A 26,235-nucleotide genomic window follows, 5' to 3' on the forward strand; every position below is an offset into this window, starting at 1 on the left:
CGAGTGCAGAGGGAAAAAGGAAGTAATGAAAAGCCAAGAGAATGGATGAAAGAAGATACAGTCAGAGTAAATAAAAGGGAAGAGGAAGGGGGAAAAAAGGCACGAGACACTTGGCGATGCAAACCTACTTTTTTACTTGGACCTGACCACCAACCACACACGCAATGCGATCGCATCGCATCGCATTTGTATGCACGCCCTCGCCTAGGGAGAGAGGGCGTCTACCTTCCGACGGAGAATAGCAGGGGGTGGTGGACTTTGATTGACCGGGGTTCCGGTACTTTACTTGTCTGCTCGCGTGGTCGATTACGCAGTTATACGCGCGTGTTTCATGGCTTGGGTATGGGTATGCTGTTGGCTGTATAGATACAACTTGTTGGCTGTCGAGTCTGACACTCTCACTTGCATCATGTAGGCTTCTTAAGCCTGTTGTTCTCGAGGTTGAATCGATAAGCTTATTCCCTCCAAGTACATACATCACACGAGAGAGCCTCCCTCGCTTCCTCACGGATGGGCCCGAGCGGGCTGGCCCCCATGAAAGGTACAGTATCCAACTGCCGCTCGACGCTAACGATGAGTCGTTGACGTAGAAAGCGTGTCACCAACCCCAAGCACAAAGATTCCCTTTTGGCCCGCTAGATCAAGTCTGGTAGGGTTGCACGTGTGGCGGGTAGATTCAAGAGTATACACTCTTGGCTACAATTCAAGCTTTCATTAGGATCTTTTCCAAGAAATCAAGACATTGAGCTTCTTCATCTTGGCAGGCACAGAATGTTAAAGCCGTAGTGGATATGTTGCCCCATCGGCGGCTCGGCCTTGAATACAACCCCGTCCCTCCGAGATTAAACGTATCGGCGGCCCGGTAGTAGAAACGCCGTCTTGCGCTCTCCGCGGGAACGGCGTTTTTCCTACTGTCATGCATCCATGATGTCGATCGCGATGCAAAAAAGAGAACACCAGGGGAGTTTTGTTATCAGTTGTGTGTGCCTCGGCATGTTGCTCATGGCATGACATGACCACCATCAACTCATACACAGCCCCTGCCCAGCCTGCGGACTTGTCTCCAACTCCGCATTTCGACTGTCTGTGTGTAAGCGGAAGGGTGTTGCAATAGCCCCCTTATCCTAGGGCTGACACAGACTGCATGAGGAAAAGCTTGTCTGACAGAAGCTTCAAAACAAGCAACACGAATGTCACTGGCGAGCGTTTCAACAACGGATCAGAAGAAGCTCAATTGGCAAAGTAAAGGGCCAAGACAAGGACTGGGGTCCGTGCAGGACGTTGTCATATCCGTAGGTTCCGAAGAAGCAAGGAAGAGTCGTACATGCAATCACCTGATTGGTTCGTTCAGTAAGCTCGCTCGTTCTCCTCGGGTTGCGAGTGCGAAAGCTGAACGTCGGATTGTTTATATTTGCCGAGAGCGAAGTTGAATGAGTTGTGAGGTGGACTGATGATGGCACATGCTTGTTCCCGCGGATCAATTACTACAAATGTATATGTAGTCATCCTAGGATGATCCTCTGGCTTACGGTATACTTGTGTCTGGTATATATCTGACTTGTCGTGGCTCAGTTGCGGTGAATGAAGCTGTATCATGATGTTGATTGGCTGCAGTCACCACCATCAAGACTCGATTGTCAGACTACCTACATCAGACACCATCATGTTCCACAGCTGCTAGTCCACAAATTCACGAATAAGAAGTAAAGATCCGGGCTTTGCTGGCCAAGCCTTGCCCCCTCAAGTCCCGAGAAATAAAAGGGACGCAGTTAGACATACCAGAGACTCTTTCAGCCCAATAGTTAGGGATCTTGATCCAAGTCTCACCAATACTCATCATTTTGATGGTTGAAAGCTATTGACAGGATGAATATGCTGATCATGGAATGCCAATCATCAATAGATAGAAAGTAGGCTACAAACAAGTCCAAACCAATCTTGACCCTTTGGGCAGGCCTCCTACCAAGACTCGATTATTAAAGTGCAATGAAGACCATGTTTCATAGATACTGGTGAATAAATCGACAAGAAATAAAGAAATGTTAGTTATTTACAAACCACCAACCAAGCTCCCTCTCCTCTTCGGCACCGTGGATAAAGAGAGCCGCTGATTGACTTGGTGTTATTACCCACCGACTCAACAATCGGGAAGCTTGAGAAGCGGATGGTTCTCGAAACAAGTCGAATCACGCTGAAACCCAGAAAAGTCCCCTTGAGAAGATCAGACTTTGCTGCGATGGTCGCTGCCTGAGAGGGGGAGGCCTGCCTCGTAGTCCTACTGGACCTGCTCTTCTAGCTCGGTCTCGGGCAAGATATGGCTATCGCTTTCAACGAACCTAGGGCAAAAGACTAATGTTAGCCTCGATATGGGTACCAACCTTGTCAATAATTTCGGCCTAGAATACCTTGATGCTGGAAAATCTGTCTAATAGTCAGTATATGGGAGTGTAAGAGAAACTTGCCTAGTCTTAACCCACGGTGACAAGAGCGATGAACTGGCTAGACTGCTCGATTTCCGTCTCAGCCTTCTCGATTAGAATGATCAGCTGCCCAACAGAAAGCCTTCAGAGGCAGACCTCAATATCTTGGCCATGGAACTGCTCAAGGATAGTGTATATAATTCCTAAACTTCTGTCCTCCATCTCGAGTCAACCCCCTGGAAGCCTCGAAGAGAATCGACTCATCTCCCCAATTAAACTCAATGGACATTAGACTCATACGTTGACCTCTTTAAACTCGTAGACTCGGGCATATTCACAAAAAGACTATCCTTGTCACCCAGCAACAATGACTCAAATTCTCCTCAACAACCTTGAAGCATAATCAACAAAGTAGAGCATCAAACTTTGCGCCCTGGCCGGGCTGTGTCTTGATGGGCATAAATAACCTGCTCCCCTCCGGCTTTGTTTCCAAAACAACTGCTCTTCCCCATCATCTTCACGTTTTGACAGACAACCATCAATCACAGCTTCATCTCACAGACTACTCATTTTACTATACACCAAGCTCTACTCTCGACACAACACTTTCCAAATCACGGCATACCTTCTTGCCATCACTTTTTATACCACCATCCGTCAATCACAATCACTACAATGAATCACGTTCAGCAACTCTTTGGCAAGACGGCATTGGTCGCCTGCGACTCCATCTCCAAGATGCACAAGAGATACTGCGGCAGCCGCCTCGACAAGGCCTGCCAGCAAGGCTCTGACTACAAGAGACGAGCCGCCAAGCGTGAGCTCCAGCAGCAGCAGGAGGACTTCTACCAACCTTTTCAACGTCCAGACTGCCATATCCTTCAGAAGCTCGACCCTTCTGCCCTGCTCTGCGTCGTTGACTTTCTCCCTCTCGACACGCAGGCCGTTCTCTCCCAGACGTGCCGGGCCATGAGAAACATCCTCAAGGTCCCCGAGCCTGCCAACCTCCCATACGTTGAGCGGGTCGACTATCTCGCCAACTTGGCCAAGGACCGCGTCGACTACTGGGTCTGTGACGAGTGCGTCAAGATCCACAAGATGCACCTCGCGGACCGTCCTCTCTCGACAGTAAGCGGTAACTGCAAGAGAGTCAACATCGACAACAACACATCTTGCAACCTCTTCCGCTGGCGAAAGCACTTTTTCCTCACCAGCCAACACGTGGAACTCGCCCTCAAGTACACTCGCCTGGGCAAGGACAAGCTCGGCTGGAAGCACAGGCTGTACCTCGAAGAGGTGCTCAAGCCTCGCATCTGCCGCGACAAGATGCGTGATGTCGGTGGGCTCAAGAAGAACGTCACATGTCGAATTGAGCCCAAGGTTGTGGATGGGAGATTCCTACTTCGGACTGAGTGGACATACAGCTTCAAAGACAAGGAGAAGCTCACCGCACAGGACGTCTGGAGACTGCTTGGACGCCAGGGTGAAGAATGCTCATGGTACGAGATGCGGTATAGCGAAGTTGGCGTTTCACAGGAAGGTGATGACGACTGCTCAACTTGCCATCGCTGTCTCTCTCGAGCAGCCACCAAGCGAGCCGTTGAGAACCACAACGTCGATGTCGAGGGACACGACCTCAGCAGTCCAACCGACTACACCTTCCGTGTCGAAGCCGGCAAGGCCAAGCTGATAGCCTGGCAAGACATTGGCAAAGGTGTCTCGCCCATTGATCTGGCGTGGACGAGGACGATGCTCACGCAGCCCGAGGACGATTGGTCGGGAGAAGAGGATGAGATGGAGGATGTGGACTTGAGAATTGGGCATGGACCCAGGGATGTGCGGAGTTTGTTTGAGAGCAACTAGAGTTGCCCTGAGAGGGAAGGTGTTTGTTTGCTATTGCATTGCTTGGAGCTTGGTGTTTAGAGGCATACCCGCAAGGGTCAGAAGTTGGAGATGGAAAAGTCATGGGTTTACATTAGACTTCTGCTTTCTATCAATCAATGATTGGCATTTGATGATCAACATGTCGACTTTCAACAACTATCACAGTGAACAATGATGACCAGGTTGACAAGTTTTGAGAGACATCATGGCCGTTGATTTCATAACCCTAGTTCCATCAAGACTCTATAAGAAACCATCACACCAAGCATCACAAAACATATGCATCAATCATTCCAACACCCCTCATTATCATTCACCCCCCTATCAACTCATACATAAGCTTCAAGAATCCTTCACTCCCCTTGTCCGTCCCTCCCCCCTTTCCCTGGGGTATCATGGCATCGCAACGTTCAGAAATGTGAAGAAGGAAAGAGAAAGAAAAAACCAAACATTTCCTCCAATGCATGTGCTCGCGTGATGCAATCCCAAATGACAATGACATGCATGATCCGCTGGAAAGACAGTCCAGATACTTCCTAGTAAATGCAGCACATGTATGTCCATCAACCCAAGCAAGTCCCATCACATATGGTTCACCCAAATGCCCCGTGACGGTAGCTCTCTGAGATGTACACTGTTTTGTTTTAATCATGACCTGTCTGTGCCTGTCATGAAGGGCCACGTCTCCTTGGCCCGCTTCTTCGACAGCTCCAACAATCCCGGGATAAACACACGAACTCTATCGAGCCCGTCACGTAGATCGCCATGGTGTGAGCCATCAGGATTCTTCACAGAATCTATGTCAAGTCGTGTTCACTCTTAGCATCCCAATTACTCATAGCGTCTCGGGGCGCCGAAAGTGTCCAGAACCTGCTCAGAAGTTCGCACAATCCAGTCCAGCTTGGTTCTCTCGAGGTTCGCCAGGAAGGGATCCGTGGGGAAGCCATCCTGGATTCCACCGAGGAGAGGCTGGATGCGGCCGATAAGGAGTTGCATGGTCTGGGTTGTGCTCTTGATCACATCCCTAGCTCCTTGCTGCTCCCACTCCTATTCTGTGTTAGTTCAATCAACCAACCAACCAGGGACACCATAACTTACATAGACCGGAAGATTGCTGGCAAAGGCTCTAAGGGCCATCTCAATCCACTCAACCTCCTCCTTCAAACGAGCATTGGGCTTCAAATCCTTAGAGATCGTGGCAATAACAACGAGCAACATCAGAGGCGGCAGGTTTTCGAATTTGGTTGCAGGGAACCGGCAGAGGCATCGGCGGAAGATCTCCTCTTCGCGTCCGCTCTGGATCCACTGAATCATGGCATCCTGGTAACGTCCTTCTTGAATAGCCTGCTCAATGATTCTGATGCGTTGCATCAAGTCGTGATCCGCCTCGGGCTCCGTCTGGTTTCGCTGACTGGCATATGCACCAGCAAGAGCGCTGACGCTGGCTGTTGGGGCAACATACTCAGAAGCCTGCGCCGAGGCCTGAGGGCTGGTCATTTGCTGTGATCCGCGCATGTACTGAGGGCTTCCCATGTACTGCTGAGGCTGGCTGGGGGCCTGGCTCGGGTGGTAGCTGCCAGCGTGGCTGGCCTGGGCGTGACTCTGAGGACCAGAGTTGGCGTAGCCGTGATGAGGAACATTGTGTTGTCCGTGACCGGTGTTCTGGGGAACACCTGGAAGCTCGTGGACGGGCTGCTGCTTGAACTTGAGGAACTCGGCCTGAAGAGACGACTGAGAAGCCGCCATGGTCGAGACCATGTCTGTTAGGCGAGTGACGTAAGACAGCAGCTGGTCGATCTTGGCCGCGTCCGCAACATGCTGGGCCTTCATCTGTTCAAACTGCTCGTGGTATTGCTGGTGTAGCTCGCTGGCAACACGCTGCGACGCCTGAGTCGTGATGTTAGTGAAAGTAGGCGTCAGTCGCTGTGCCAACGTCGCCAACACTTCCTGTTGGATGCTGGTAGCAACAGTAGCACCAACTCGGTCAGAAATGGCGTTGACAAAGTCGCCAGAGCGCAGAGACCTGTTCAGCGCGTGAGGCAGGGAGCTCTGGATCTCCTTCTGGACAGAAGAAGAAACGTGGGGCTGAAGCTTGTTGTTGAGCAGGTCGGTGACTGCCGCGCCAGCCTTCTCGCCGATGGCCGGGATGACCAGTTCAGTAAACTGGTGATGGATCAGGGCCTCCAACACTTTCTGGGTGTTCTCATTAAGCACCTCAGAGACCATGTCGAGCAGCTTAAGCTGATGTTGGTTGAAATTCTCATCTCGAACACGAACATCTTCTTCGATCTTGCCGTGGAGGTTCTTGAACGAGTTCTTGAGAGTCTCGGCCATGTTGGCGTTGAGGCGAGCCTCAAGACCAGAGATGGCAGACTCGAGCGCCTCGGGGGTGACTCCGGGGGCAACTGCGTTGTTTGCACCCTTGCCGTCCTTGCCAGAGCGAGGAGTAGCTCCGTTGGTTGAAGCATCGCCCTGGTTGGCGGCGTTCTTCTTCTTCCGAGACTTGCGCTCGGGCTTCTCCGACTGTGATTCCTTAGCCGATTGAACAGGCGTCTCAGCCTCCTTCGGCTCGTTCTTGAGCTTGACGGCCTGGGCAGACTCGGGTCCACGCTGGGTCGCGTCGCTCTGCGGGGTGGCGAGGAGCGTATCCTTATTAGCTCCACGGTTCACAACCCGGACCGTAGCCTCGCCGTTGCTGGTAGGGACAACGGGCTCGGCCGGCTGGGGCGCCTTAAGCTTGGAAACCGTGACAACGTTCTGGCTGACGGCGTCGACAGCGTCGAGGACCTTGTTGTCCTTGGACCATCCGAGCTCAGTCTGCTTCACGAGAAGACAAGCCACTCCCTTGGAGTGCATGGCGTACAGCTCAAAGAGAGTTGGTTCGTCGACGTCCTGGACCATGGCGGGCGTGCCGAGGATGTCGAGACTGCGCAGGATTCCGCGGTTGGCGAAAGAATACTCGCGGACGCCACTGATGACAGCGGTACTATCAGGCTGGGGAATCGAGGCATCTTGAGCAACAAGGCGCTGGATGTATTCAGCCTGAGACACACTCTTCAGGTTATACTTGGGCGCTGAGAGGTGTGCAAAGTAGATCGAGTTGCGCGTAGGATGACCAATGACAATCATGCCAGTGGCCTGGTGATACATGACACTGCAGACAGCGTCCGACTCCTTGCTGTGAGGGAGGTTGAATTCCTGCACGGGCTTACCGAGAGCAAGATCCCAGAGCTGGAGAGTGTGGTTTTGCTTCATACCAACGATCATGTACCGGAGGGCACAGCGCTTCTGATAGGGTCGCTGCTTGTCCAGTAGCAAGACCGAGGTGGGCCAGGCCTTCTCGCCCTCGGGTGTGGTAGCGAGCGTCATGAGGGGCTCCTTGACCTCGAGAGAGGTCTGGGCGGGCATAGGGGCACGCGGGTCGGAGTCCTCCTTGACGGCGGTCAGGTCTCGAACATCCCAGAACTTGACCCGACCAGACTTGTCAAGAGATACAATGACAGTGTCATCCTGGCTGAAGGTGAAATCCTTACCCGCCTTGCCAGTGTTGATCTTCAGAGAGCACTGCTTGGCAAGAGTCTCGGTGTCGACAACTCGATCATGGCCAGGCTTGAACAGATTGTTCTGGAGGATGTAGGATGGCCAAATGAGGTTGATGGACTTGCCACGGCCGACGGCAAAGTACTCGGGGTGGTTGGTCGAAGTGCGAGCACGCGTCTTGAGCACACCACCAGGGGCATCACCCTCCTGGGAGCTCATGGGAGGAAGCGCAAAACCGTACTGCTCCATGTGGGCATCTTCAATGTGGTCCTTCTCACCCTCGCGAATCTGGACCCAGTAGACGGTGCCACTGATACCAGTACCAATGATGGCCTCCCGGTGGGCGCCGTTGTGGTCAGGAGGAGTGACAGACATGGCGACGTTGAAGATACGATCCTTGGTGTCGGTAAAGATCTTGGCGTCCTTGCCATCTTCCTGGCGGATGACACGCAGACCTCCCTGCTTTGACATGCCGTAGGCCATGTAGTTCTCGGTGGCGGTGTACAGGTTGCGGTCAATCTGGTCAAACTCCTTCTTGAGACGAGCGATATCCATAATAGTCTCGTCACGGAACAGAGGGCGAGGCTCAGTGCCCTCCTCCTGAAGAGTGATAGAGATCCAAGGCTTCATCGGGAAGTTGAAGACCCTGACGGGAGGAGTCTCCTTCTCCTCAATGACAACAATCTCATCCTGATCAGCGCTCTCCCAACTATCAGCAACGCCATGGGCGGCCTCATCCACAATCTCTCGAACAGTCTCGGCGACGTCAGATGGAAGATTATCCTCGAGGATATCCTCATTGTCGTCGCGGTCGAGCTCAGCCTGGATAGCCTGAGCGGCGGCTTGAGCACTGTCTTCGAATTCCTTCTCGGACTTGGCGTTGAGCATGTCGTCAAGGTCCTCGGCAATTTCAGCCTGGGCCTGCTCATGCTCCGCACGCTCCACCGCCTCGCGGGCATCCTGGTCAACCTGCTCGGCGATATCCTCAACGGCTTCTGCAACAGTCTCGGTGGTCTGCTCGACGGGAACGTGGTTCTCGAACTCGGAAGTGGGAGGGGTGCCGTGCTTCATCGACGGGTGAGAGTGCAGAGACGAAGTGCGAGTGGCCTTGCGACGAATCTGATGGGGAGAGACATAGCTACCACGGTCACTGCCATGCATCGAGTGCTGCGAAGCAGCAGGCGAATCCTTCTTCAGAATTTGGAAGGGCATGGAGCCGCTGGGTGAATGAGTAGCGTGGCTATGAGGAGACGACTGAGCTTGCAAGCTGCCCATCAACTGTTGGTAGAGAGCAGCGGAAACATCAGCCGGCGCCTCCTGCGAAGGCGTGTAGTAGGACTCGGTAGCATTGGAAGGCGGGTGTGCGGCATCGGCATACGACTCGGCCGGGTAGTGCTGAGGGTTCGAGTAGGGGTTAACAAGAGGCGGATGAAAGCTTTGCTGCTGAGAATAGTGGTGCTGCTGGTAGGGACCCTGGAAGCGGGCAGGCTCAGAAGCAGTATTCTCGGGAGACTGCGGAGTGAGGTTGTTGGAGCGCGTCGACTCGGTCAGCATAGGCTGCTGCTCGCCCTGGCTCGGCTTGGGGCGATTGAGCAGGTTGAGGAGATAGGATCGCGTATCAGCAGGAGGCGAGCCATTGCCGAAGGAGTTCTGCGGCGGCTGGGGTTGCTGCTGCTTGGCTTCCTCGGCCTCGTGCGCGCCGCGCATCAAAGCAGCCAAGAGACCGGTAGGGTCAGCTGCAGCGGGAGCAGGCTGATGGATCTGAGCAGGAAAGGGACCCTGAATGATACTAGGCTGGTGCTGAAACTGCTGCTGGAATTGCTGTAGTTGGAGCTGCTGCTGCTCCGGAGACATCTGCTGCTCCTGGGGCTCGGGCGACTGGCGGTCATCGTCCTGGGATTGCGGCTGCGGCTGCGGCTGCTGAGGCTGCTGCTGCTGCTGCTGGCTCTGAGCGTGGGCTTGGGCGTGCTCGCGCGCAGCCTGGTTCTGCAGCTGCGAGGGACCCGGGCCACCGCTGAACTTGAGCAAGTTGAGCAGGTTGGCAGTGCGTTCCGTGCTGGAGGGCATGCTCATGTTGTTGACGGGCGGCGTGGGAGCCGGTGGCATGTCCAGATTGTCCATGGCAAGTAGGCCAAGGAAGCTGGTGGCGGTGGCGGACTCAATGAGAGCTGCCGCGCGTGGTTGAGTTGCGGGTGGAGGAAACGGGTAGGTGAATTAAAGATAAGAGTCAGAGGGCGGGAAAAGGTGAGGCGAAAGGGCAGCCCAAAAGAAGCGGAGACTGGATCGAAGCAGCAAGCAAAGACGGGCCGATCCGATTCCGAGGGAGCTCCAAGCCACGAGGGAGAAGAAGGGGAGGAAGGCGCAAAGGAGAAGAGCGGCAGAAAGAGACAAGAGGTGAATCTATGTGCCGTCAACTTCAATGGGGAGGAGGTTCGTGAGGATAGAGGGGAAAAGATTGCAGAAGCGCGGTGATGATGATGAAAGAGTTTGGGGTGTTTGGTGTCAAAAAGGCAGAAGGCGACGGTGTATCCGTGCACCGACCGCTACGCTACAGCTTGTTTGATGGCGGCGGGTGGGCGGCCTGAGGAAGCAGCCTCACTTTTGGTTTTTTAGCTGGTCGAAGAAAAAAAAGGCTGGCGATGGGAAAAGATGGGGAGGAAACCAGCCCACGCACATTGACGCACCGACTGATGGCAGCCCAAAGCGCCCACGTTGCGTTGCCGCCCGAGCCCAGGCCCAGGCAATTCCGATGGGATGTTCCCACCTCACTATTCCCCGACTGTGTACCGGCACAGCAGCGCAGCAGCAACTTTGGGGCTAGAGCGAGAGTGACGTGGTAGATCTGGGATGGTTGGTTGTCCGCTGGCCAGCGTGGTCAGTCAGGCAGTTTGAATCTTTTTTTTTTTCTCATGTCTCTCTGTCTTGAGGTGAATTGCTTTTTGCGGGCGGAAGCGAGCGCCAGCGGCTGAACGGATTATCCGCATGGGCGTTTTTCACGAAAACCCAACCCAACAGCTTCGCATGAAGCTCCAGTTTCCCAATCGCGATGCTCAAGACCCTGTGGCTGGACAGTCAGCCGTTGGGGGAAAAGTGAAAGCCCCCTTGTAATGGAGGGCGTTTCAGTGAACCGGTTCGGCCAAGAAAGTTGGGTGCTGCCAACTGTCAACCCAGCTCTTCCCCGCCATTTCATTGGACGACCTAACAATTCCTAAGACAAAAAAGAACACAGCACGCGGCGATTGGTGACACGAATGCATGGAAGAAAGATGATCTCTGGCCTTGGGCTGGAAAAGTTGTCCCCTGATTTAGAAAGCAGCAATTAAGACGTGCATGCTGTGGCGGATGTGAAGCTGCCGGGCCAGCCACCACCACCACCTCTCTCCACTTCTCTTTTGAGTCATACTGATGGAAAGTTGTTTCAAGTCGGCTGAAGTTTGCGTGCAACGGCGCACTTGATAATTATCTGCGTTTTGTGTACAGACATGTCATTTGGTATGGAGTGTAGCTCGTCATGATCTCGTAGTGCAATCTGCTAAGACTCAGCGTCTCGTCACTGGATGTCCCCGGCCCCCGCTACCCCAACAGCCACGACACATTCCCAACTGTTATACATACAGAACACCAAGAGCCACAGGCTCAAGTGACTGCTCCTAATGATATTCCCCAAAAGAAAGTCCTTAACAGATAACAAACAAAACCACTGTTGTCGATAACTTCATGTAAATCTTCCCCAGACCGCCCCAACTTTAATCGACCTTGATCGGCACTTTGAAGGTCCCCCAAGAGCCGCAGCCGCACTAAACCCAATCAGTCCAAATGTGGCACGCCCTCTAAAACGACGTAACCAACAAAGTCCAGCATTTCCTCAGTCGCAGCTACTCCAAAGCCTCGGGTCCCTCCTCTGACATCGCCACAACATATTTCAGTATCGCTTTTGGCATGCGCCCACGCGCGACGACGCGCTTCAGATCCTACAGCCGTATAGACTCTTTGACGACATAGACCTTTCTCGCTGGGTCTTCATCTTGCCCTCCTACGCCCGCCTCCCGAATATCCTCCTTTCACATGCCGCGCCGCCTCCCATAGCGTGACCCGGCCGTCCTCTCGCTATCTCAGCCATTCTCCAGACTCCTAGCGCAAATCTCAACCCGCTACCGCCAAAATGTTCTGCCTCCGAAGGTAACCTCGCCGTCTCCTCTCACCTCGTACCAAGCTAACGCTCCTCCAGCTGGCTCCCTCTCCTCTTCATCCCCACCAACGCATCCCCCGCCTTCATATTCCTCTTCTTCATCTGCACCTACTTCCTAAACCGCCCCTGCGTCTACTGCTCGATCCTCCTCCTCATCCTCTTCCTGACCTCTTGCAACTGGTCCGACCGCTGCTTCTTCGACTTTGGCAGCAACTGGTTCCTCCCCCGTCCGGGAACCCCGACCCATATTCCCGAGGCCGATGACGCCGCCGTCGACTTCAACTCGACCGTCTTTGAGATGGTGAACACCACGGCTTCTGCTATCGCAAAGGCCGCCAGCGAGGATCTTGCTGCGAGGAGGGCCGAGTGGACCGGTCTGGGGATTGAGTGGCTGCGGAACCTCTTGGGTAAGAGGGAGTGGAGGATTGATTGTATGGATATATACGTCCGGCTGTGATGGACCAGACAGCTTGGTTGGATTATAGATCTACAGTAGCTATAGGCTTCACACGGAAGCACGGTAATCATGGCAAGGCGTTCACCATGGGCTCGATACATTGCATGAATGGACCAAGAAAAGGAATAACTTGGATGGACCACTAATAGGATCATATAGCATTCATATGCACACACATCATTCACAAATGGATCAAGAGCAGGAGTCGTGTAATGAATGTACCAATAGTACAAAAAGTACTAGTCTATTCTCATCATATGAACTAACATCCATAAACAGGTTCCCAATTATCTTATCTACCCTCATGCATTGCATCATTCAATTCAGACTTCCTAAACCCATCGCAGTCTTTCGCTACCTAACAGCAAACCAGACAAAAAGAGAGACATTGCCCATTTTGTTTCATCAATCAGAAAAACACAAGAGCGTCCTTAGGTATATCCTTCGTAATCACTTACATCACGGCATGGAAAACGTTGGCCCTCACTGGGCTCCCCCATCCCAATCCTCCATCATGCTTCAGTTCCATGGCAGCTCCAGGCGCTCCGCCTCGGCGTCCAGCTCCTGGCGGCCTTCTCTCGTAGGGGGCGCAGCCTCCTTTCGCGGGGCCTCGAGGTCAAAGGCCTGATCGACAGGGGCCTCGATCTCGAGATATTCGAGGGCAGCCTCCGAGCTGCCCAAGGGGACTTGCTGTTCCTTCCTGCCAGGAACCTCCAGGCCCATCTCCCTTTGGTGTGCCTTCTCCTCGGGACCAGCCTTGACATACTGCGTCTCCCGCGAGACGACAACCTCGGTCGCGGTCTCGGTGACCTTGACAGTGGCAGTCTCCATGGCGGTCACCGTCTCGACGACGCGGACGACTCGTTCTGAGATGAGTGTCTCGGTCTCAGTCTCACGGCGGCGGGGTGGGGGGGCATAGATGAGGTCCCGGAAGGGACCCTTTCCACGACCATCTCGGGGAGGCAGGCTGCAAGAGGCACAAGGGTCAACGGACTCTGCAGAAGCAGAAGCCGTAGTAGAGCGAGAGCTGGCGGCGCGGGACTTGCTGCTGGTTTCAGCCTTTTCCTCGACAACCTCGGGCTCTTCCTCGACGGCGCTCTCCTCGGGGGCGACGGTCTCCTCCTTGACGATGAGACTCTCTTCAGGGACTTCGACCTTCTCTGAGGCGACACTCTCCTTGGGCAACTCAACACTGATGCTGCTCTCCTCAACGATAGTCTCTGTGGAAGCAGTCGCCTGCTTGATAGCCTCCGCTGTGGGAACCACAGCTTCTTGCGTCACCGTAACAGTAGGTACCTCAGCGTTCCTCACAATCGTCTGGAACGTTCTAGGATCCTGTGTAGGACCAGGGCCTCCTCTGATGGCAAGCAAGAGAATCAGCACGCTCAGAAGGCCGATGAGGACGTTTTTCTTGTCCTGCATTAGCACGCGCGCAGACTCGGCCAGTAGCTCTGGCAGAGAGGCGCTCTTCATTGCTTTTTGACGATCCTCGTTCTGGGCGTATGTCTCTCCAGAGGGTGGCATTCCCTGGTAGTCGGAAGCACCGGACTGACCTCGCTCAGTATATTGTTGATCATGATGTTGAGCGTGCTCAGGGAAAGATCGTGCGTGCTCATCCTGAGCGGGAGCATCGCCATAGATTTCCCTGTATCTCTCTTCATCTCTTCTCTTACGTTCCTCCTCGTCCTTGGTCTCTTCAGGAGAGATAGAAGCGCGAGAAGACGGAGCAGCACGGGCCTGGGCGTCCATATGTGAGAAGTCGTCGGGTCCAAGGCTCATTCGTGATTCGTCAGCCTGGCTTCTTCGTTCATGCTCTTCTTGGAGATGCTCGTCAAGGTCCTTCTCAAGTTCGTCAAAGGACTGGTCGTCGGTATAGTCCTTGGTGATATCCTCGGCGGGCTCCCGTGTGGTATCGGCAGCCTTCTCGTCCACTGGTTCCGTGGTGTCCGCGATGTGGCTTTCCTCATGGTCGCGAGTGATATCATGAAGAGACTCTTCGTGATGGGAATCCTCGTGGCGTGACTCGGCATGAAGGCTGCGTTCCTGAAGATGAGACTCATCCTCACCAACATGACTCCGGCTTTCTCCCCGTCGCTTGGCAAGTCGTCCCCTCTCCCTCGACTCAAACTCCCTATGCTCCTCCTCCAACCTCACATATCGCTCCTCCTCCTCGGCCTCTCTCATGGCCAACTCCCTCTCCTGGTCAGCCTCCATCTGGACGAGCTCATGCTGGGCGACAGCATCGACCAGCGGCTCAATCTCAACGTCGACACGCTCCATCTCCTTCCAGCAAGCCTCCCAGGCACCGCCACGAATCAGGCCGTTGCTCGCGTATACCTTGACGCGGAAGATCTTGCCCTCTCCAAGAGACTCGTAGCGGATGTCTGAGCGGCATGTCTTGCACCAGTGTGTCTTTTCTGGCTGGCTGCGACGACTAGATCGGCGTGTATCAGGCTCATCATCATAATCAGAATCCTCCTCAGATTCGCTTGACGACTCGTCATCCAGAGTCATGTTGGAGGGACCGAGATAGTGGCCGCACTCGAGAATGCGAGCCCGTCGCCTCACGGGAAGTTCAAGAGCCTCCAGCAGCCGCTCCTCAAGAACCTCATAGTCGTTCTGAGGATGGGGCAGAAGAATACCTCGCTCGACTGTCGTATCACCCATGCGGTCCTGTAGCGTTCGCCAGGCATCACGGATAGTCTTGGCTTCCTGGCTCATGTCCTCTGGGTCAGCATTCTCCAACACGTCTCCCCAGGGCCATCGTAGAGGCAGCAGGGTGACATGGAGAAGAACCAGAGGCGGCGTGGATCTCTTAAAGCGCGGTGGCGTCTTCTTGGGCGAGTATTGCTCTGAGAAGCGGGGAGATCCGATTCTAGAAACAGTTGGCAAAGGTGCTCGTCGGCTAGAACGGGGTGATCCCAAGACTGACGCAGGAGGGGAAGACATCTGCATGGCCTTGACAGAGGAAGGTGACCTAAAGGCAGGTCGTGGTGTTCCTCTGATGGTAGGGATAAACTCGTCCTCCTCCCTCTCATACTCGGAGATGCCAGAGATGCCGGAAATACCAGAGATGCGCGGCGACCTGGTCATCCTGTCCATGGCTTCCCGAGCTTTTCGATTATCAGTCTCCGAGATGGAACCTATCGAGCTTCGAGGGCTGCGGTCGCTAAACACATCATCCTCGTGCTCGTGGTGGGAGCTGTTGTCCCCAGCCTCGTCCACACCGCCTCTTGTGCCGTCCTCGACCGACATGTGGGCGTCTGACTGACGGGCACTTGAAGACTCGGAGCGAGAAAGATAGCCGGTCTCGTCTGAGCCGGAGTAGCTGCTCAGAGAATCTCTCTTGTCGTCGCTGCCAATCTGCGAGACGATGTCGCGGGCGGCCTTTTGGATGAGAGCCTCTGTGCGGTCAGAGTGCCTGCGGTCTGAGAGGTAGGATCCGGAAGAAGCAGAAGAGCGTCGAGACTCGGAGCGGTCTGATTCGCTCTCTGAGTGTGTCTCTTCTTCTTGGTTCTCAGTGGTGGCTGCTTCCTTGGTCTCAGACACTGCAGCCTTAGCCTGGTGTTCCTCGGACTCGTCCTCAGAAGAGATGTATGAATCGTCCTCTTGTTGTTGGTCGTCTAATGAGGACTCGGGCTCTGCCTCAGCCGACTTGGGGGTATCTTGGTCAAGCTCCTCAGTATCTTGCTGGAGCTTGTCCTGTGTGTCGTCCTCAGCCTCTGGCTCTGGGATGGGTGATTGTTTGTCGTCCTCGGGCTCTGCCGGTGTGACAATGGGCTTGCCGTCCTCCTCTGGAGCTTCAACCGCAGGCTCAGCCTTGGGTTCAGCAGGCAATTGAGACTCTTGTTCAGTATCGGTGTTGCTAGTGGTGTTGGTGTTCTGTTCTTGCTGTTGCTCTTCCGCCTTTGGCTCCTCGTGGCCTTTATGTTCGTTATCGTCCATAGGATCGCTCAAGCAAGAACGGTCGACGTGTATCTCGAAGTCGAGGTCCTCGGCCCTGTTGCGTCGGGGCATCTGAGGGCGGGCGGAGGAGAGTAGCTGTCTTTCGTATGTGCGCCGCAAGGTTTGCAGTGACACACACACAGGGGAAAGTAAAATAGGATGATGCAGAAGCGAGAGTAGAATGGGTTCTCTCCTGGGATGGTGCAGGTATTATTTTCGGTCGGTCGTCAAGCTTAGCCGCCCGGGTGCGTGTGGCATCGGATGGTTGGTCGAGGCAGTTGGGAGAGGCCCTGGTCTTTGTTTACATTGGTTGCTGGGTCGACGGGCCGCATGGCTTGCTCCCATGGGTCGCCCCCTGGTTGGTTGCTGTCTGGATACCGCGACAACGGCGAGGGTTTGCAAACGGAAATTGCCTTTAATTGATGAATTGATCGTCCGAGATTTGAGGGGGTCTCTTTCATCTACGTAATCTAGTTTCGTTGTCTCGGGGCAGTGGATTGTAGACTTGGTGCTAATATTCACTACCTACATTTGCTCGACTGGCGGCTATTTGCGTGATGTCATGCACTCGCTATCTTTCCCAAGCTCGCTTGCTTGATAATGCCGGGCAACAACCCATGCTTGCCCTACTCCGTACAGTTTTTATCACATCAGACCATGTTTCTCTTGGATTTCTGCTTTCCTTTGGGCTTTTTGTTTGCCCAAAGATCTGGCTTGTGAAACCTGCATCGAATAGTCTAGGGTAACGCAGCTCCCAGGGAACAGATCGTTGGGACGGGCGAGGTTTCACCTACAAGGCTCCCGCATTCCTCGACGGCAAGAATAAATATGGCGTAATTGTGTTTCTAAAGTGCTCTTTAGTCATCATAGATCTGATATGTCGTCCTTCACCGCTGGTCTGTTGGCGGTGTATCCCAATAGGAACAACTAGTCGTTGCGTTAACGCCGCTAGTATTTCTGCGCTGCATTGAAAGGATCCATGGATACCTTGGTTGGGTATGAGAAAAACACATTTATTCTATCTAAAATGGAGTTGGGTATAATACAAACAAGTACACAGCAAACCCGCAATCTTCAAAGTCGCTCAATCACACACACCTAGCCCTCCCACGTCCAACCATACTTCTCATGAGTCTCACGTAGAACCTCTATCGCTCTACTATAAGCGCGGTCCTTCACCTCCCTCTTGATAACTGCATCAGGAACTATATCAAGTTAATATCACAAAGTGAATACAGCTGTGGAAACTCACCTTCTAGGTACCCATGGAATAGCTCTTTCTCGTGCATGAGCTCGACCCGGGGAACTTCCCTGTCACCGACCGCCTCATCCTCAGCATTGACTCGCTCCGCAAACTCGGTCTGCTCGGCCACCAAAATGTCAATACCAGGGACAACCAAGAGTATTCGGTCCGGCAGGGTCTCCTTCTTTGCAAGCACCGGACTAAGCCTGGGGTCCTGAAAATGCTTTGCCCGAGCAGGTCCCGCGTAAGCGTCAAACAGAGGAACAAAGATTCTTGCAGGATCATTCTTGGGCATGTTTGGCGGATGAGGCTTTTCCCAAGGACTGAGACGAAGATCAATTGCACCGTAAAAGTTTGTAACGGCCTTGATGGCTGTTGGCGATGGAGCATGGCATGTCTTCTGCTGCGTCGCTGCAAGGGCTAAATTGCCTCCCGCAGAGAACCCGCTCGTGGTCATGAGAGTTGGATCTGCGCCCCATCGTTCCTCAGCATTCTCCTGCAGCCACTTGATAGTTGCATCGGCGTCGTCAATAGCTGCTGGGAAGACGTGCTCAGGCGCTACACGGTATTCGACATCCACGACCACAGCACCCGTCTCTTTCGCTACACGGTCATCGAACCGAACATGACCCTCTGGCAAGCCTCCAATAAAGGCTCCGGAGTGAAAGTTGACGTGGAGCGGCCGTTTAGCTCTGCCCTTGCCTACACCTGCCGCCTTGAAGATTAAGGCCCGCACATAGCGTCCCGGGGCGATAGGCAGATATTCAACGGTAAAAGGACGGTAAAGGAGGCAAGGGATAGTCGCGATAGAGTAGGTGAGAAGAATGGCAGGCTGAAAGACGAGCAGTCGCCAGCGATAACTCCAAGGGAGATTACGCTGAAAGAGAGCTGCGAGAGTGGGTCGAAACCACGCGTGTAAGTGATGCAAGATGCTCGAGATCATTCTCTCAGCGTGCAAAATGTGTAACTAGTTGGAATATCGGTTCCATGAAAAGTTTATGTTCAAGATGAATGATATGGGATGAGCTGAGGTTGTTGCGAGGTATTTGAAGGACAAGTCTGTAAGCGGCTTAACATCACGCCGAATGAAGGACAACGCCAAGCATTCCAAGCTGCTTCGTTCATATGTAAATGTCGATAGCATCACTTTCTGGACTCATCATATCCAAGTTAATAACTGATTCGACACCACTTGTACCTGTTGTTGGAGTTACCTGATTGTCAACGCCTGGGTGGTCCTTTTATGAGTGAAGCTTTTCCCTTGCAGCAACCCAAAACTTCCACTCAGCCATGTGCAACTTTTTCGTGCATTTCCGCACTTATATAACCTCTCCAGTGATCTGGCAGCAAACTCTGATATAGTGACATGTTCTGTACGACTGTTTATAAAAGACTGCGGTACTGTCCCTTGGTTGGTACATACCTCGCCCTTCCTAGACAACCCGTATTATCACCAACGCAACAATGGATCTCAACGCAGGAGAAAATTGGCTCTCTATGCTAAGAAAGGGGAGGCCTGTGGTACTGGGGTCCTACCCCAGAGAGCCCCAACCTGCGAACGCCTTCCTTGCTCAAATGCCCCTCGATATCCTACTCATCATCGCCAGCTTCCTCCCACTACACGCGGAGCTCATCTTCACTCATACCTGCGTGGCAGTAAAGAAAGCTCTTACGCGCCCCAGCAATGCGGAACGACGACTGGACTGGGACGAGCACTTGGAATATCTGACCGCTGTCATCAGCAATCGGACGGATAGATGGGTTTGCGATGATTGCGACCGAACACATCCCACCTATATGGAAGATTCACCTCGAACACCAATGGCCCCGGATTGCTACCGTTTGAAATTCTTTCAGGTCGAGAACCCATGGACCGAGCCCTTCAAACTCCCTTGTCACCGACACGTTCAACTTGCGCTCAAATATCTTCGTCTCGGGCCTCAAAGTACCCAGGAGCAGGCACATCTCGATGAGCTACTAAGCCTAACTCATCTCACGGAAACCATTCACGACTCTCCAAGCCCAACGCGTGGTAGAGGAAGTATCAGGCTTGAGCAATACTACTACCCCAAGGCTGCCCATGGCCGATACCTCATTCTCTACACTTGCACGTACACCCCACTGGAGGATCACTGGGGCCTAACGCCGATTCTCAAAGCCTGCAAGCATCGGAGCGTCCGCTTTTACCGCAGCGAGAAGGAGTTGTCGGTGTTGAATCACCTAGAACTCAACCTGGTCCTTCACAGGAATTCGCCTCTCGCACCGAGTGTGTCCAGGGCAGACAAAGTCGACTGGTCCTGCCCCGACTGCGAGACAGACTTGGAGGCGTATTGGAACGGCTCGTCGGTGATAATGAAGGTCTGGCGGGATCTGGGAACCGAAGGATCTCCGTTCGCAACGGACTGGAAGCGACAAATAGGCGACTTTAGATTGAGCACGTCCAGGATTCCAACGGATAGACAGTGGGGGAGCGTCCGCGAATCCTATGAAAGGGACGAGCAGCAGCAAGAAACAAGCCAAAGTCTCCTTTGAGCCAGGCTGATAGTCGAGAGTACGCCTGGGATTGGATAGTCTGGAGGTTGTAGTGTTTTGCCTTGGCCCGTCATATACACCAGAAGAACTAGATTTGCTCACTAAAGTTACATTATATTTGGACGCAATTATTTCTGATCATTCACTAATCCCTTAAGATGTAATACCAAACCCAAGCTCCAAGAGCTCATCCTTTGATGCTTTGCCTCGTCCTAGACATTGGTAGAATAGAGTATGGCGATTCCGATGTACGGCTTCCAAGCTCATCATTATAAAGGACTGCCTAGGTGAAAAGGGGGATCAAATTCCCCATTGCTCCCGAGATAATGGATCTGTGTGCTCGGGTCCATGCTTAGTGACCTATAAATAGACCTCACCCATTCGTCTGCCGTGCCTGTTTTATAGACAGCAACTATGAACCGTCGGGGAAGCATAAAAGAGCCACAGCGCTTGGGGAGTGAGAACTGTCAGGAATTAGCCATAATCCTGCTAGTTGAGGCTGCTACTCACCTCGTGGAACATGGCAAGGATCCCCTTAACCCCCTCGACGGTCTCTGGGCACCACAACCGCTGCCACGTCTGCCCGTCCCTTCCCGTTATCTTGATGGGGATTTCCGCTAAAAGGCCTTGGTCGATAAGACAACCGACACCAGAACGTTCACGTACACTGGTCCAAAAGCGATATAGCCTCCATGGAACTGTGATGCAGAATACTGTAGACTCCCACCTGGAAGAGTCCTCGCCCACTCTGATCAAAGATTCCGCACAAAGAAGATCCAAATTCCGCTTACATTCGTCATATGGGCAACCTTCGGCCATGTTCCAGGCAAAGAAAGCTCCCGCACCTCGCACAAGCCCCTGACGAAGGTCATGAAAGTCGTCCAGCTTTCGAGTGATAAAGGAGACTCTTCTCACCAGGTGGTGGAACTTACATGCATTCGACAAGGTCGCCAGACCTAGGTCGCTTTGGAAGGGTCCCCAGTCTCTTTCGAATGCGATGCCGATCGTGTAGCCCTTCGAGAACCAGAATCGCTCCCATACACCTTTGTGCCATTCCTCCGGGTCCATGGTCAGGACTTCGGGACCTCCGCGTGTGGCCTGGCCGAAGGAACCCGCTACAACTCGCTTGCACTCCTTGATAGTAGACGACTCGATCTTCTTTAGAACGATATTTGACGCAGTGTACTGATCAAAATCATCTTCGGGCCGTGCTTGATCCATGACATCTACCCCCCCATCGAGGTGGCCAGTAGTGAATGAAGAGCTGGATCCTATTTCACTGAAACACTCGTTCCTTGAGTCAGTATCCCAAGCCGATGCGTCATTAGAATATTCTTCAAGTTGAAACCTCGAACTCGTTGGCGTTGGGTTTGAATCAACAAAGTCGGTGATGATATCGTGATTTGGGTAGCTGAGCATGGTTTGCGTCCCCTGGCTTCTAGTTGTAAGTGAACCCTGGCGTCGCGTTTCAGACGATCCTGCTCAGCAATGTTAGGGACGGCGTGTTGAGTACCCTATGTCACATCTGGACATATACCTTCGAGTGAGTCCTTACTTCCAACTTCGCTCACGTCCTCTTCACAGCTGCTGTCGCACATTTCGTCCCTTGTCCTCATGCTTACAACACTCTCTACTATCTGTTGTGAGCAGATGGTGCGTAGATCATCCGCGATGGCAGCCAACTCCGCGACGGGGCTGGTTCTTTCTGTCTGCTGCATCGTGTTGTGGTCCCGGGACAAGTTCTTGAGCAGTGCTTCTACCCCCTGGAGCCGTTCATGTATGCTCTCGAGATTGTGTGCTTGCGCATCGGAGGCTTCAGAATAACGTTTTTCATGACGGGTGAGCTTCTCGTGGGTCAGATTGACCATGATCCTACGAGAACATTAGGAGTTAGAGCGAGGTCTCTATAGTGACGCTCTCAAACAGAACCACTCACGTGTTAATACTGAGAATCCATCTTTCCACATCCTTTCGGTGACGTCTATGCGACTTTCTCAGATCATTAAGTTTTAGGAGGATCTTAGTGATTTCCCCCCAGTCCTCCACCTCCGTTTGTCGGAACCGTTCTAGACACTTGTCCGTCTTGAGCAACGCCTTTTCATACTCTTTACAGTGTGACGTTGCCTTGACTATAAGCTGACCATCAGACCCTTTGATCTTGTTAATGCTCTGGAGCACTTGGCCCCACGTCGCCAGCTCCTCTTGCAGCTGTTTGAACACCTTGGGGTTTTGGGCGGCGCGCTTTGTTTCGCTTATTTCGCCAACAACCTTGCAGATTCTGGAGTTGAGGTTCGTTACGACTGGTAGTATGAGGGAGAAGACCCCGACAGCAGCTGAAATGCCGTCCATTTGCTTCCGTTGTCGTGGTCGTCAATGTATGAAGTGAGTAGAGAAAGAGGAAATGTCTTTGTGTCATCAAACGCCTGGACTTTTTAAGATGAATAAGATGAATCGGAATTTCAAGTATTCCTCGAGCGGAGTTTATATGTCTTTACACACCTAGTGTATCAAAACGAGGCTGGCATACCCTCCAAGTTGCTTGCTGCAGGGTGAGTTGTCTGTCTGCCCTGCGATATACCTGCAGCAATCTAGTCAATGTTTCACTCTAGCCATTGGGAAGGCATCCGAGTGTCGAGGCAGTGTCTAGTTGCTGCAGTTCATAGCCACATGCTGACATGATGATGTATCGGTGAACTTGTAGATGGACCAAAATGACCTTGTGCAGGACAACGCATGCAACTGCACGAGCTGAACGAGACATGAAAGCCCAACGTCGCATCAAATGACATACAAATACATACAATATTATGAATTTACATTATTTGGCCAATACCCAAGCCATGACGTACCAACAACCCCAATCCTCACATCCCTATGACTTGTGTTGCAACTCTGCCATGCCATCTAAGCTTCACTCCCACTTCCCACATTCACAACACATCCACCGAACAAACATTTCAACAACAGACTATCCTAACCAGCCACTCATATCCTTATCATTATCAATCTCTGATCCTCATTAATCCCAAACCGCCACGGAGGCCATGGTGCGGCCCGGTCCCTGCAGCTGCATCCCTAGCGGCCCGCCAAACCGATCCCTCGGGTCGTGTTAGTCGAACGTCGACCTTTTATTGTAAGTGGAAAGACATGACTCGAGGGGCCGGGGTTCGGTAAGCTCGATATTAAGGATGCGGACTTCATGTGCTTGATTATCAAATATCAATCATGTTTTCTGTAGCCTTGACGAGCCGCTGATGGGTTCCCTCAGATAGTTTCACAACTCAATGATCCCCAGAAACAGCAGAGACAAGAAAAAAACGACGGTTGGTACATGTCCAAATGCCATATATGCTTATTCGTTTCCAAACCAGACCTTTATAAAACCGTCCAGTTGTTTAACACACAATAGTAACCTCTCCTCCAAATAACGCCATGCCACGCTATGTCAGGTTCCCCAACCCCATGACTAAAACTCCAACCGCTTACCAAATCGTGACAATTTCAGAAAGAAAGAAAAATGCAAATAGGTGTTATGGTTGTTGCGTATTCGATTGTTGCGTATTCGATTGTTGTGTACTAGATTGTTGTGTATCCGGTTGCTGAGTATTTGATTGTGATCGCGATCGGCCACCAGACTCGCCTGTCCCTGGCCGGTGCGTGTCTGTCTGGCCCACAAAGTGATCGTTCGGACCGTGGAATCCATGCATCTCTTCGTTTACGATACTCAGATTGCTCTGACCAAGTGATTCGCTTCGTACTCGCTGTCCGCCAGATAGACGTTGAGTTACTGGTGGCCGGGCTGGGGCGCTGATAGTGCTGCTAGAGGATCGTCTTCGCTCGTCCAGAGGAGGAAACACGACAGATGAAGGTGAGCTTGGTAATTCCGGTATCCAGGGTATTGCCTCGAGTTCCATCGGAGGAGAATTGGGTATCACTCCAGGAGTCCCGTCAGAATTCTCAGAAGCGTTGCTCCACTGTCGAACGTGGGTGTAAGCGTGCGTATCAGTACTTGAGCGGTTCCTCGTTGACGCCGAGACTTGGCTGAATCTTTGTTGACCAACAGCTGCCGCATTAAAGTAATCTTCCCGGTTGCCCATAGCATCGAAGCTGGTGTGTCTGCTATTCCCCGCGCTGCCTGATACTGCGTGGTAGCCTTCTGCTCCAGGGGTGGGATTGTTGGAGCTCAGATCGGGGCTCGCAAGGTTGTACGGTGAAGGGGTCCCGGACTCCGGACCGGGGTTTGCTGGTCTCGGAGGGGGGGCTATCAACGGGTTGGCGCTCCACTCGTCAACATGCGAGTCCGTCGACTTGAACTCCTTCACAGGTGGTCGTGCGGTGGAGCGATTGGAGGGTTCAGACACCTTGGAGGTGCTGACAGCTCGGACGACCTTGTTTAGATGGCGGATGATGATGTATGCCGCCACCAGCACGACAATGAGAAATCCAATAGAACCGGCCACGATGCCCACGAGCGTTGTTGTTGGGAGTCCGCCACCGCCTTTATCATCGTCGTCCGCAGTCAATGTTGGGCTGCTCTTGGGAATAGCAGAGGGGAAGAATTTGAGTACCGCCTGGTTTTCATCGCTACCGTCGCGGACTGTAGGAAGCTCCGTGGGCATAGTTGGGGTCGAGACGGTAATGTCGGTTGTCTTGTAAGTCGTTTCGGAGCCGTCTTCGGTGGTGGTAATAACGATGGTATTCGTGATCGTCACGGGTTTTGTAGAATAGCACTGATTAACGCCACAGGCCATACCGCTGTTGCAGCATCCATAACTCAGTGAAGATGGGCAGAGATACTGGCTCGCCGGGCAGCCGTACGTATATGCTACGCCCGCCGGTGGGAAGCAATTACCGCCCGTACTGCACACATAACCGTCCGGACAACATCCCGCTATTATATGTAAGCCTTGGTCCGTAAAGAGTCTCGATAAAACCCACCTCCGAAGACGGCTTCACATTGGTACCATCCAACCCTCGTTCCCTGGCATGTCACAGGGCCTTTCGTAACCGCAAAGCAGCTTTCCTTCGCGCAGTCGTAACCTTCCGGGCAGCATCCACCATCGAGGCTTGACGCGCACAGCTTCTCGCCCGCGCCGCACTGCTCCTTATCTCGCCGTTCCAACACAGCGGGGGCTGTGATTTGGGCCTTCTTCTCGATCCGGTGAACCCCATCGTGTCTCCTGTAGTCGGCCGCCTCAATACTGGTGGCCCAGAGGGCAGCTAGTAGAAAGGCGACACACGAGCGACACCCCCAGTTCCTCATCTCGTACGCTCATGGAACTGAGGGGGATGCGACGTCGATGAGAGAAATTTCGCGAAACCGTGTGGGACGCAGATCATGGACGAATTTGCCAGCCGGGTAATTTCAGCTCCTCAAATCGGGCTATTGTCGCAAGTGCTCAATAAAGAGGGCGCTGGAGAGACGTGGGCTGGATCGATGAGTTTCGGCTCGCGACAACCACCGCAAATCAAATGCGACACTTTCAATATTCACACAGAACAAATTAAAAATGATGAAAGAAGAGGAAAAGGAGGTAAGAGTCAGATGTAGCGAGAGATTCCAAACCGTCAGCAATGGAGGCCTTAGAGGCTTATCCGTGGCCGGGGGGGAGTCAAGGGATGCTACGCCACGGGGGAGCAGCAGAGGCTTCTGTCATCCCAGAACTCCGGCGTCTATAGGGCTGAGCGAAAAGTCCACCGAACCGTAGGCGCGGGTCGTTTTGGTTGGATGAACAGGTTACCCGAGCACCCAGCGCGGTCCTGAGACGTGAGAAATAATTCCTCTTCAGGTTACCGTCATGGGTCCAGCGTGGAGATTGATGAGGGCCCAGAGTGAGAATGGAACGGTGAGGGAACTGAAGATGACGGGACAGCGAAGAGTAAGCGATGAGAAAGACACGCGGCGGCTCAGGTTCCTGCGGGGATAAGTCAAGCTGAAACAGAACCGACACCATCAATCGTGAGCCGCAAGAGCATCAGAGACAAGAGGCGCAGGCCATGCGGCACTACGTCGCTGGATATTCGC

General features: G+C 53.1%; 6 protein-coding genes and 1 pseudogene across 7 annotated transcripts, besides 1 other annotated feature; 2 read left to right on the forward strand and 5 right to left on the reverse strand.

Annotated features, from left to right (window-relative positions):
* Window positions 1-3,095: 3,095 nt before the first annotated feature.
* Window positions 3,096-4,283, forward strand: NCS54_00016900 (Hypothetical protein; the record flags this gene model as incomplete). Its single annotated transcript, XM_053145825.1, has 1 exon — window positions 3,096-4,283. The coding sequence occupies one exon, from the start codon at window positions 3,096-3,098 to the stop codon at window positions 4,281-4,283; it is 1,188 nt and encodes a 395-aa protein (XP_053001800.1).
* An 852-nt stretch (window positions 4,284-5,135) lies between these two features.
* On the reverse strand, window positions 5,136-9,965 carry NCS54_00017000 (Hypothetical protein; the record flags this gene model as incomplete). The annotated part of the gene is made up of 2 exons (XM_053145826.1): window positions 5,136-5,351; window positions 5,403-9,965. The coding sequence occupies 2 exons, from the start codon at window positions 9,963-9,965 to the stop codon at window positions 5,136-5,138; spliced, it is 4,779 nt and encodes a 1,592-aa protein (XP_053001801.1).
* Window positions 9,966-12,006: 2,041 nt separating this feature from the next.
* NCS54_00017100 (Hypothetical protein) lies at window positions 12,007-12,490 on the forward strand (the record flags this gene model as incomplete). Its single annotated transcript, XM_053145827.1, has 2 exons — window positions 12,007-12,023; window positions 12,073-12,490. 2 exons carry the CDS (start codon window positions 12,007-12,009, stop codon window positions 12,488-12,490), a joined length of 435 nt encoding a protein of 144 aa, XP_053001802.1.
* A 519-nt stretch (window positions 12,491-13,009) lies between these two features.
* NCS54_00017200 (Hypothetical protein) lies at window positions 13,010-16,507 on the reverse strand (the record flags this gene model as incomplete). The annotated part of the gene is made up of 1 exon (XM_053145828.1): window positions 13,010-16,507. One exon carries the CDS (start codon window positions 16,505-16,507, stop codon window positions 13,010-13,012), a length of 3,498 nt encoding a protein of 1,165 aa, XP_053001803.1.
* Window positions 16,508-17,533: 1,026 nt separating this feature from the next.
* On the reverse strand, window positions 17,534-18,645 carry NCS54_00017300 (annotated as a pseudogene). The gene is made up of 2 exons: window positions 17,688-18,645; window positions 17,534-17,640 (listed from the first exon to the last, which is right to left on the reverse strand).
* Window positions 17,534-18,645: a sequence feature.
* Window positions 18,646-20,609: 1,964 nt separating this feature from the next.
* On the reverse strand, window positions 20,610-22,559 carry NCS54_00017400 (Hypothetical protein; the record flags this gene model as incomplete). Its single annotated transcript, XM_053145829.1, has 4 exons — window positions 20,610-20,674; window positions 21,002-21,688; window positions 21,748-22,082; window positions 22,147-22,559. 4 exons carry the CDS (start codon window positions 22,557-22,559, stop codon window positions 20,610-20,612), a joined length of 1,500 nt encoding a protein of 499 aa, XP_053001804.1.
* Window positions 22,560-23,740: 1,181 nt separating this feature from the next.
* NCS54_00017500 (Hypothetical protein) lies at window positions 23,741-25,473 on the reverse strand (the record flags this gene model as incomplete). Its single annotated transcript, XM_053145830.1, has 2 exons — window positions 23,741-25,101; window positions 25,149-25,473. 2 exons carry the CDS (start codon window positions 25,471-25,473, stop codon window positions 23,741-23,743), a joined length of 1,686 nt encoding a protein of 561 aa, XP_053001805.1.
* Window positions 25,474-26,235: the final 762 nt, after the last annotated feature.

The sequence above is a fragment of the Fusarium falciforme genome, chromosome 1 (assembly GCF_026873545.1).
Source record: "Fusarium falciforme chromosome 1, complete sequence".
Classification (NCBI taxonomy): domain Eukaryota; kingdom Fungi; phylum Ascomycota; class Sordariomycetes; order Hypocreales; family Nectriaceae; genus Fusarium; species Fusarium falciforme.